General features: G+C 33.9%; 2 protein-coding genes across 2 annotated transcripts; both read left to right on the top strand.

The window, feature by feature from the left end:
• Nucleotides 1-284: 284 nt before the first annotated feature.
• LOC129232159 (uncharacterized) lies at nucleotides 285-786 on the top strand. Its single transcript, XM_054866400.1, has one exon. It carries the CDS (start codon nucleotides 285-287, stop codon nucleotides 777-779), a length of 495 nt encoding a protein of 164 aa, XP_054722375.1. The 3' UTR covers nucleotides 780-786.
• A 233-nt stretch (nucleotides 787-1019) lies between these two features.
• On the top strand, nucleotides 1020-2177 carry LOC129232158 (neurofilament heavy polypeptide-like). The gene is made up of 4 exons (XM_054866399.1): nucleotides 1020-1292; nucleotides 1341-1652; nucleotides 1701-1772; nucleotides 1821-2177. Exons 1-4 carry the CDS (start codon nucleotides 1020-1022, stop codon nucleotides 2175-2177), a joined length of 1014 nt encoding a protein of 337 aa, XP_054722374.1.
• The last annotated feature ends 9172 nt before the right edge of the window (nucleotides 2178-11349 follow it).

Genomic DNA, 11349 nt, shown 5'->3' with positions numbered 1-11349 from the left:
CAAAGTAGCCTGCTCCTGTGGAGAATCCTGCAACTGCTGCGCTGACAGATCATGTATAAGCAAGGAAGCTTGCTCCTGTAGCAATGCCTGTACTTGCTGTGCTGACGGTTCCTGTAAAAGCAAAGGAGCCTGCTCCTGTGGAGAAGCCTGCAACTGCTGCGCTGACAGATCCTGTCTAAAGAAGGGAGCTTGCTCTTGTGGAGACGCCTGCAAATGTTGTGCTGATGGAAGATGCAAAACGGTGAGAAGCTCATGTGGAAAGAGTTGCACCTGCTGCGCCGATGATGTCTGTAAAAGTCGAGGGACCTGCTCCTGTGGAGAAGCTTGCACTTGCTGTGCCGATGGTTCCTGCAAAAGCAAAGGAGGGTGCTCCTGTGGAGAAAGTTGCAAATGCTGTGCTGACGGAACTTGCAAGTCCGGAAAATGCTCTTGTGGAGAAGGTTGCAAATGTTGCGCCAAAGGATCTTGCAAAAGCAAAGGTAGTTGCTCATGTGGGGAAAACTGCAGATGCTGTGCTGACCGAACTTGCAAGGCAGCAGGAAGTTGCTCATGTGGAAAAGATTGCAAGTGTTGTGCCGATGGATCCTGCCAAAGCAAAGATGGCTGCTCCTGCGGAGAAAGCTGTAAATGCTGTTCCGATGGAACCTGCAAGGCTGCAGGAAGTTGCTCATGTGGAAAAGATTGCAAGTGTTGTGCTGATGGATCCTGCCAAAGCAAAGATGGCTGCTCCTGCGGAGAAAGCTGCAAATGCTGTTCTGATGGAACTTGCAAGGCTGTAGGAAGTTGCTCTTGTGGAAAAAGCTGTAAATGCTGTTCTGACGGAACCTGCAAGGCTGCAGGAAGTTGCTCATGTGGAAAAGATTGCAAGTGTTGTGCGGATGGATCCTGCCAAAGCAAAGATGGTTGCTCCTGTGGAAAAAGCTGCAAATGCTGTTCTAACGGAACTTGCAAGGCTGTAGGAAGTTGCTCTTGTGGAAAAGATTGCAAGTGTTGTGCGGATGGATCCTGCCAAAGCAAAGATGGTTGCTCCTGCGGAGAAAGCTGTAAATGCTGTTCTGATGGAACTTGCAAGGCTGCGGAAAGTTGCTCATGTGGAAAAGATTGCAAGTGTTGTGCTGATGGATCCTGCCAAAGCAAAGATGGCTGCTCCTGTGGAAAAAGCTGTAAATGCTGTTCCGATGGAACCTGCAAGGCTGCAGGAAGTTGCTCATGTGGAAAAGATTGCAAGTGTTGTGCTGATGGATCTTGCCAAAGCAAAGATGGCTGCTCCTGCGGAGAAAGCTGCAAATGCTGTTCTGATGGAACTTGCAAGGCTGTAGGAAGTTGCTCATGTGGAAAAGATTGCAAGTGTTGTGCTGATGGATCCTGCCAAAGCAAAGATGGTTGCTCCTGCGGAGAAAGCTGCAAATGCTGTTCTGATGGAACTTGCAAGGCTGCGGAAAGTTGCTCATGTGGAAAAGATTGCAAGTGTTGTGCTGATGGATCCTGCCAAAGCAAAGATGGCTGCTCCTGTGGAAAAAGCTGTAAATGCTGTTCTGACGGAACCTGCAAGGCTGCAGGAAGTTGCTCATGTGGAAAAGATTGCAAGTGTTGTGCTGATGGATCTTGCCAAAGCAAAGATGGCTGCTCCTGCGGAGAAAGCTGCAAATGCTGTTCTGATGGAACTTGCAAGGCTGTAGGAAGTTGCTCTTGTGGAAAAGATTGCAAGTGTTGTGCTGATGGATCCTGCCAAAGCAAAGATGGTTGCTCCTGTGGAAAAAGCTGCAAATGCTGTTCTGACGGAACTTGCAAGGCTGTAGGAAGTTGCTCATGTGGAAAAGATTGCAAGTGTTGTGCTGATGGATCCTGCCAAAGCAAAGATGGCTGCTCCTGCGGAGAAAGCTGTAAATGTTGTTCTGATGGAACTTGCATGGCTGCAGAAAGTTGCTCATGTGGAAAAGATTGCAAATGTTGTGCAAATGGATCCTGCCAAAGCAAAGATGGTTGCTCCTGTGGAAAAAGTTGCAAATGCTGTTCCAAGGGAACTTGTACGGCTGCAGGAAGTTGCTCTTGTGGAAAAGATTGCAAGCGTGGTGCTGATGGATCCTGCAAAGGCAAATGTGGCTGCTAATGTGCTGAAAATGATAGATGTTGTGCTGTTGGAAAGTTGCAAGGAAACCGGAAGTTGCTCTTGCTGAGGCAACTGTAAATGTTGTTAATGAACCTTGAAAAAATGTTTGTTCATGTAGAAAGGACTGTGAACATGGATCTTGTAAAGGAGGTTGTTTACACTAAGTAATATGCAAGTGTACTGCAGATAAGTTTTTCCAGTAATCGTGCTCCTTTTGAGTATGCTGCACTAAAAAATAATGCGAAAAATATACTTAGTTCTTTCAAAACTGAATGAAGAAATTTATTTGTGCTCGTGTTTTAAAGCTAATGTGTTAAAAGTTAATGTCTATTTAAACTTGATTTTATTTATTAATAATTTCTCTTTGTTACAGTTTCTTGTGGATCATTGTTCAAGAACTTTATTTCTTAACAAATGAACTTTGTTTCTTTCGATCAAAAGTTAATTATGGATATTTAGTTGAATGCTTTCAAGTAACAATTGTTTTTTTTTTTTTTGTATTCTGCTTTCATGTATACTATGTGTTATATTTTTAAATGTATTTTTCTAAAATAAAGGTTTTCAGTAGATATTTTGTAACTTTTCTTGCAAATTTAAATAAAAAAAAGAAAACAGTGTTTTTATTATAGCATTAAACAGGGTTCATACCCTTTAGGCAGAAAAAAATTCAAGCACTTTTCAAGTACTTTTCCAGGTAAAAAATTTTGTTTTCAAGGCAATATCATAAATTTGTACTAAAAATATTGTATGCAGATTTCATTTACTACAAACACATAGAAATAAGGCAATAATACAAAAAAGTATAGGAAAACAAAATTGTTTTTTCTACAACAAGAGACGCTTTGATGAAAGATCTACTGCGTTGAAAGTCTTTCTGAAAATGTTTGAAAAGTTCGATCATAAAGAGAAGCAGATACCAAGAGGTTTAATTTTGAGGTTTTTCAAAGGTTGCAGCAGTCAGAGGTTTGTATATTTTCCAGAATCAGCAAATTAATACTTTAAAAAAAAACCTTTCATAAGTGCTTTTAACTTTTATGGGAAGAAACTAAAATAGTTCAATGGCATTGCCAGAGAGGAGTTTTTGAAGTCACTCCCCCCCCCCCGGTTTCAAGATTTATTTCCAATATCTATACAGTGGTTTAAGTATGCAAATCAATTATTTGTATGTATTTATTAGCTGTTCAGCCAATAAGGCATTTCAACTGTCCTCGAGTAAATTTAAAAATTAGGAAGTAAGAAAAGTTTATGAAAGTCCACAGTCCAGTCTCTACACCTCAAAATATACAAAAGCAGCTTAAGCAGTGATAAATACTCTGAATGCAAACTTGAGCCTATTCAGCTTTTATTGATTAACTTGCAATAGACAATAAATGTGCAAGTTCAGATTTATAGAGCCATATTTCGAAATTGAAAAGATTCAAAAGAAGTTGACATGTATGATGACAAAAGTAGTTTTATTTTGGGAAAAAATGGGTTATTGTCGAAATTAGAATTTAAATTTAGAAAGGCAATAATAATAATATTCAGGTGTAATTGTGATTTGTGAGTTCATAAAAAATTACCTGAAAGTTTCAAAGAGCAAAATGGGGCGGGGGGGGGGGATAATTTTTAAAACTAAGACCCCTATTACTTGAATATACATATGTACAACAATAACTTTTGCTATGCATACAATTCATAAAATAGTTTATTAAGTCAAAATATTCTGCATAGAAATACCATGCCCAGTGCCTGTTGATAACCAGCAACAGGCACTGGGCCTAGCTAGGCTGGTACTGGTCAATTTATTAGATCCAAATGAAGATGAAAGACCCTCCTTAAGCTATCTACCCTTTGCTGATTAAAGCCTCTTTCAGTAAGCTCCAAGTACCCACAACCGTAATAAAGTAGTAATTTTGAACATTTGAGGAAAAGGGGAAAATCGGAGATATAGGGAGGTAAAAGCATAAAAACGATCACTACCGAATTTCAAGTGAATAATCATAACACAACCACCCCTGTTATACACCTTATTTATTTTAGCAGACATAAAAAAATGATGTACTTATAAATAAAATTATATATTATCAACTTTATATTTAAAATACAAACTTTAAGTTAATTTGTTAGGTGCTCAACTGCTGAAATTTAAGTTTTTTTTTTTTTTTAAATCTGTTATGGCCAAAAATTAGGTAAAGATAATCATTCAAAATTGCAAAAATAAATAAGCAAATAATTAAACAAGACCAAGGTAATAAATTCTTTAACTCTTTAGTTATTAAAATAAAAAAATAAAATAAGCTAATCTGATGTAGCAGTGTCAAAATAACTACTAATTGCCAAAAATATAAAAATATTTACAAAATGCAAAAGGATTGAAATCTCAAACAAGGGAAGCAAATTTTCGCGAATTAAGTTTAATGTTGTCATGTTTCCCATAAAATAAACTTATATTTTACTGAAATTAAACATAAAATATGCTAATCTACGGTAGCAAATATGAAAATAACATCCGATTAGTGAATATATTTAAATATTTGCAAGATGCAAAAAGATTGAAATTTCAAACACGAGAAGCAATTTTTCGCAAAGTCCGAGTTCGTTCGACGTGGCATGTTTCCCATGAAATAAATTTATTTGTTTTTCATTAAAATTAAACAAAAAATATACTAATCTAAGGTAGCATATGCGAAACTAACATTTGATTAGCCAAAATATTTAAATATTTGCAGGATGCAAAAAGATTGAAATTTCAAACACAAGAGCAATTTTCCGCGAAACCCGAGTAAGTTCAATGTTGTCATGGTTTCGAAATTAATTTCTTTGTTAATTAATGAAATTAAACAAAAAATAAACTAATCTAAGGTACCATATGTCAAAATATCTTTCGGTTGTAAAAAACATCAAAATATTTACAAGATGCAAAAGGATTGAAATCCCAAACACGGAAGCAATTTTTCGCGATGTTGCATACTGAACACATGTTCAGAAAATCGCATTGGTGAAATACTTTTTTAAAACTTCTAAGCACAATTCGTTGATTTTTGAGAGAATTTAAGCACTAAGAAACTTTTTCAAGGTTTTAAAACTTTTTCAAGGTTTTCAAGCACTTGAAAATGAACTTTCTTTTTTCAAGCACTTTTCAAGGTTTTTCAAGGGCGTACGAACCCTGTTAAATAATGCCATTCATTCTATTTCTGACACCTTCTGGTATTTTGGCAATGTCAAACATATACATACAGTCAATTCTCTTAATCAGTAGGGATCAACTTAAACCTTCGAACTATTTGTAGTTCCAGTTATGAGAAGTTCCCACAGCCTTCTCAAGAACTTGGGATCCTTCGGAAACTTTGAGATTAAGGATTATTAGAGTTATAAGGATTCGAGTTTTTGTGAGTTGACTGTATATTGAATGAAAAGCTTAAGTTTTTAAACAGGGCCGTCACTTCAGATTCTTTTGAGAGGGGGGGGGGGGGGCGTACTCAGTGTAAATTTTATCGAAAAACAACAAACACAGTTGCCCACTTATTTGTAAAAATATTGTTTTTCCAAAGGCATGTGGGCAATTGATCTCCCCCCCCCCCACTTTAAACAGGTTCAGAAGCAGAAGTGGTCAACTCCTAACATATAGGACATTCTCCACGAAAAATATAGGACAAATATTCTTTAGTTTATCCCTGCACTAACTGTCGATGATTTCAATTAATCATACTGCATACAGTAAAAAAAACCGAAATAAAAATTATAACTTATATCTAGAATGAGCTTCCTAAGTTGGCAGAATAACTAAAAAAAAAAAACCTGTTTACTCATGTAAAAATATTTTTAAACAAAATTTAAATAATATGACATCAACAGAGGAAATACAGTGGCTCCCAAAAGTGTTCGTACACCTTGAAATTTTTTTGTAAAACCAAAATAACGCAAAACTGAATTCGAATATGAAGTCCAATTTTTTTTCCCACCATTCCTATTCCAATTCTGAATAAAACCTTGTAGTTTTTTTCAAAATATTGCCAAATTTTATTTTTGAAATTTGTCAAAATACAATGAGACAGAGAAAAAATACGCCACAAAAGTCATCGTACACTGAATTATTTTCAAATAAATTCATGATTAAAATTATATGTGTTTTTTTTTTTTTTTTTTTTTGCATTGTAATGACACTGTCAAGTCATTTGCCTTTAATTTTTTGTTTATTTATTCCCTAATATTCTGCTTATTATTTTAAAATGGCAGGTATGTGTAGAAAACAACAAACACGATTTGAAATTTAATTTTTTTCCCTCACAGTAGCCATAAATTGGTTTGAAATGTCTCTAAATTAGTTGATCAATACCATTCTATAGTGAAGTGCTTGATAAAATGCTTTAAAGACAAAAATCGGATCGAAAACAATTTAAGTAAAAGGACAACTGGCCAAGTTAACAAAGCGTGATCAGAGGTTTACAGTTAAAAAAATTATGAAAAATACACATTTGAGCGCTGAAAAAGTTTCTACAGAATTGAATGAAACATTTTATGTTTAATTTTCACCTAAAATTGTTCGCCAAGTTCTCCAATTAGTTGGATTAAAGGAGACCTCTTCCCGCAGAAATTTTCTTGTAACAGTAAACTTACGCTTTCCGTCGTAAAATCAATGATAAATAAGCTCGAAACGTTTTGGAACAAGGGCGTACTTATAGATGAAAATAAATTCAATATTTTGGGTTAAATTGTTGTATAATTGTCAATAGAAGAAAAAATGAGGAATTTAATCTTAACTTAGCTGGATCAGTTATAGGAGTGTGAAGGTGTTCTTGTGTGAGGGTGCATAACAGCATCAGGACTTGGAAATTTAGAATTTTTTGATGAAATAATGAATTATGCTGTTCAGTTAAATATTTCAAAAAACAATTTTAAACTATTAGCCCAAAATTTGGCAATCGGAAACAGCTTTGTATTATCAAGATAACGATAAGAAGTTTGCATTTGGTGCCTCAAAAATTGTCAAACTTAGAAATATTTCTTCAATCGGCAGGTTTAAACTTAATGGAACATATTTGGAGATATCTGGTGGCTAGATTACGAAAATACACCATTGAAACGAAAAGCGAACTAGGAACAGCAAGACCCGAAGTGCGGCTGAACACTTATTGAGAAATTGCATAAAAAAAGAAAGAAAAAACAATGAAATCCAGAAAAACCCAGACGTTTAAAAGCTGTTGTTGGTACTGCATGATATTCCACTAAATAATTTTGTAAAAAGTTAGATTATTTACTAATTCTTTGGCATTTTTTCAAAGTGTACAAAGACTTTTGTGAAATAAAATTTCCGGCACTTTTTGGTTTTTAAAAAATTAAGTTTTAATGTTTTATTAAACATTTTTGTGAAGTTTTGTTAAAAATAGATCATAGATATTATAATTAAATACCTATTCCGAAATATTAATTTTAACCAATGCATAGGGGCCTATTTCATTGAAAGTCGTAGGGGTACGAACACTTTTGGGAGTCACTGTAAGTGGTATAGCATCGCAGTTTGCAATTCAAAACGCATGAAAGACGACAGATTATCACAAATTGCGTTGAAATTTTGCAATCCAAAAAAAAAAATATATATATATATTTTTGTCCCACACTGCATGACTTTACATTTAACATAACGCTAACTACAATTATTGTATTATTAAGGTATTTTTCAGATGGTGATAAACCTTTGGAAGGTTCCTTTCTAATAACAGAATGAAACTTTTTTTTTTTACATTTCTGAAAAGCCTATTTTTCAATAACAAATTCTGTTAAAAATAGTGTCACAATGATGCAAAATAACTTAGCAAGAAATTCAAATTTTGAATCCAGGGAGAGTTCATTTTTTTTTTAGGTTTTCAAAAAGGCTTTTTTTAATTATACTATATCTACTGAATCTTCCCCACATTTGGATGTTAGTGCCGATTCATTGAAAAGGTATTTTTTCAATAGCTTGGAGCGCTTGTCATGAAATATGTATCACAGAAGTTTTCTCTTAACAGTTTTTAAATATTATCAAAAATACTCCACACTTATAAATTTAAACAGCCAGGTGCCAACAGAAATTCCTTGGCTTTCCAAGTTTAAAATCCCAATATATACAGTATGCTCTTTGTTTAACGACTTTCATGGGACCACAAAAAATCGTCCTTAAGTAGAAAGTGTCCTTAAATAGAATGATTTTAACACTATAGGGGACCGTCTGGGAGCGTGAAAAGCCGCCGTTAAATAGAGAAAGTCGTTAAATATAGCGTCGTTAAACAGAGAGCCAACTGTATATACAAGTATCTCCTTTTTTAAGCAGTCTTGAATTATCTTTTGTCAAGTCTTGAAAAAAAGCGTGAATCAAATGACCTAATGGTTTTTCAAAGGTCATCTTCTAAAAATATACAGTATGCTCTTTGTTTAACGACTTTCATGGGACCACAAAAAATCGTCCTTAAGTAGAAAGTGTCCTTAAATAGAATGATTTTAACACTATAGGGGACCGTCTGGGAGCGTGAAAAGCCGCCGTTAAATAGAGAAAGTCGTTAAATAGAGCGTCGTTAAACAGAGAGCCAACTGTATATACAAGTATCTCCTTTTTTAAGCAGTCTTGAATTATCTTTTGTCAAGTCTTGAAAAAAAGCGTGAATCAAATGACCTAATGGTTTTTCAAAGGTCATCTTCTAAAAATATATACAACAAACTATGGAAATATAGGACACTTTTCATGATTGTTTTTTGAAAATATAGAACTACTTTTACCCCTGCAGGTTTCATACTCAAATAGCCAAACAAATTCCCACACTTTTCCAGGTAGGTAAAAAGAAAATTCTAGGTCAATGGCTTATGTAAAACATGCACCACAACATTCATACATACAGTTACTGTTGAACCATCTTTGACTGCAGGCAGATTATACATTCAGACAGTTTCACACAGAATTGTAAAAAATCAACTTATCATTTGAAAATGAAATCAGCATCAAATCTATTTCTTTTATAACTAGGGTCCTGTTTCATTCATAAAAAAAGTTGTTAACATATACAATTTCAAATTTTTCTACATCATTAATTTTATTAGAAATTGTAGGGTGAAAAAAATCATTATTCGTTACACCTGTTGGAAAAGCAAGATATGAATTGTTTGCTTTCAAACTCAAAAATAACAACATTTGAGAATAATGCATATTGGTTTTTAAATTTTTTCGTAATTTTTATAAGATTTGTAATTTTAAATATATAATGGCATTTAAATTATAACTAAAAACCTTTTTTCCTATTTTTACGGGAATGCCGTTTCACCCGACTAGTAACTTTGTTTTTATTTTAAGAGATTTACCAGTGATTAAGAGCGTATTCTGAATTAGTCCCATTGGTTTCGAACGCAAAGCAGAGAGTTGCACTAATTTTTGTAATAGCATATTTCACATTAAAAAAATGTAAGCAATAAGTATTCAATTTATTATACATTAAGCATCTAAAAAATGCACCATATTTGACAAACATAATTATTTTGGATAAATATGGCAAAAATAAAATTTTAACAGAATTTAATAAAAACATTTAAATGTAAACTGCTATGGATTTGTGGCAACGGAAGTCATTATACCACACACTTCAAACTTTTAATGGGAATTGAATGCCACCTACAGCACCTTTTCTGCACTATCCATTATTGAAAAATATATAATCTTTTTACTAATTTTGCTAAAAACATCGAAAAACAGCCTTTAGTCCAAACTTCAATCCAATTGCGGCAGATCAAGAAATTGTCAGAAAAAATTCATTTTTTTATGTGCACCTTGCTCTACCAATGGCACCTTTTCGTACTACCCATCATTGAAATTAAGTTTTTCAACCCAGCAACGAAAGAGACACAACTTAATGTTTTGAAAAGATGCACTAGCTATTGATTTAAAATCAACATTTAATGCTCTCTTTCCATAAAATGTGCATAAAGTCAGTTTACATAACTTGTGGTTGGAGTAAAAAAGATATAACCAATAGATATACCATCATGAAATTTTCTTTCCCCCGCAAACTTGAAATATGCATTTTTAATTTTGACAACAAAACTAACCAGTAAACATCACAATAGTGCAATGTAATATTTGAAACTAAATCACTTAGAAGCAACGGTAAAATTAAAATTTTCAGAAACCCCCGGCTGAGTCGCAACTGTAGAATCAAGAGGGAAAATTGAAAATTCTTTTAAAAGCCTTATATTATTGAAAACCAATGTCAAATATTTTATTTGCTATTAAATAGAAACTGGCAAAAGATAAAAATTTTAAATCATTGCTTTTTATTTCCTTGTCGTCAACAATAAATTCAGCTATCAACCGCGTGAATAAAGGCTTAGCCGTTATTAAAATCTGCTTTAAAAAACGTTATAATTCGAATTCTATGAATCATGGAAGTTCTAAACACATTCTATTAGACGTATAGGAAGAATTCTCTTAATTTTGGTATTAAACTTTTAACTATGTTTTCACTGCAAAATTTGCGAAAAACCTTTTAGAAGTTTTTGATTAATATCTTCGTTAATTGTCATCCTAAGACGCAACTTAGCTAAGAACACTCTCTATCAACTCTCCTTTCGAACATATTTTTTTTTTCAAAGTCGGTCCATCCGTTTAGGCACTAAGAGTGCCACAGATAGATACACACAGACACGTCAAACTTATAACCCCCTTCCTGTGTGTGTCGGGGGGTAGAAAACTAAGATTGCCTAAAATTTTGTTTTTCCTCTAATGCTGTTTTTTTTCTTTCCTTCTTTGAGTCGTGTCATTTTCATTGCCAGGGTGCGATATGTGTGCATCCTCATATTTTATTCAGTAAAATTTAGAATTTCATTATTCAAATTGAGAATTTTCTTCCTCTCAAAAATTTTAGTTCAGGGAGCCCCTGAGCGAGTTATTTAATTGTTACTTACCCTCCCCTTTATTCTACTCATTGTATTCAACAAAAAAGCAGTTTACTGAGAGAGTACAAACTTAGCATTTAGAATTCTGCTTCTCTCTCTCAATGATGCATTGAATATTCAAAGTTAAAAAAACAAGTAAAAATTAGTAACATCACTGTAATTAAATCGAACTATTTCTGCCACTTTGACAAAAAGGTATTTTGCCAGGACAGTTTTTAGTTTCCTTCCCCCTTCGGCAAAAATCTGCCAACCCTAATCATTAAACTGCAAAGCCAGATTCAAGAATCACAATTGTTTACAAAAAAATCAAACAGTTAATTAAAACTCAGTGAAAATCGTGA

This window comes from Uloborus diversus, unplaced genomic scaffold (assembly GCF_026930045.1).
Source record: "Uloborus diversus isolate 005 unplaced genomic scaffold, Udiv.v.3.1 scaffold_11, whole genome shotgun sequence".
Lineage (NCBI taxonomy): Eukaryota > Metazoa > Arthropoda > Arachnida > Araneae > Uloboridae > Uloborus > Uloborus diversus.
This window is presented reverse-complemented; position numbering and strand designations above follow the sequence as displayed.

Bases quoted from the DNA above. Each gene is read 5' to 3' on its own strand.
- LOC129232159 (XM_054866400.1), top strand. From the start codon at position 285: ATGTCTGTAAAAGTCGAGGGACCTGCTCCTGTGGAGAAGCTTGCACTT.
- LOC129232158 (XM_054866399.1), top strand. From the start codon at position 1,020: ATGGTTGCTCCTGCGGAGAAAGCTGTAAATGCTGTTCTGATGGAACTT. The intron at 1,293-1,340 runs GTTCTGATGGAA...CATGTGGAAAAG, and splicing joins CGGAGAAAGCTGCAAATGCT to ATTGCAAGTGTTGTGCTGAT. The intron at 1,653-1,700 runs GTTCTGATGGAA...CTTGTGGAAAAG, and splicing joins CGGAGAAAGCTGCAAATGCT to ATTGCAAGTGTTGTGCTGAT.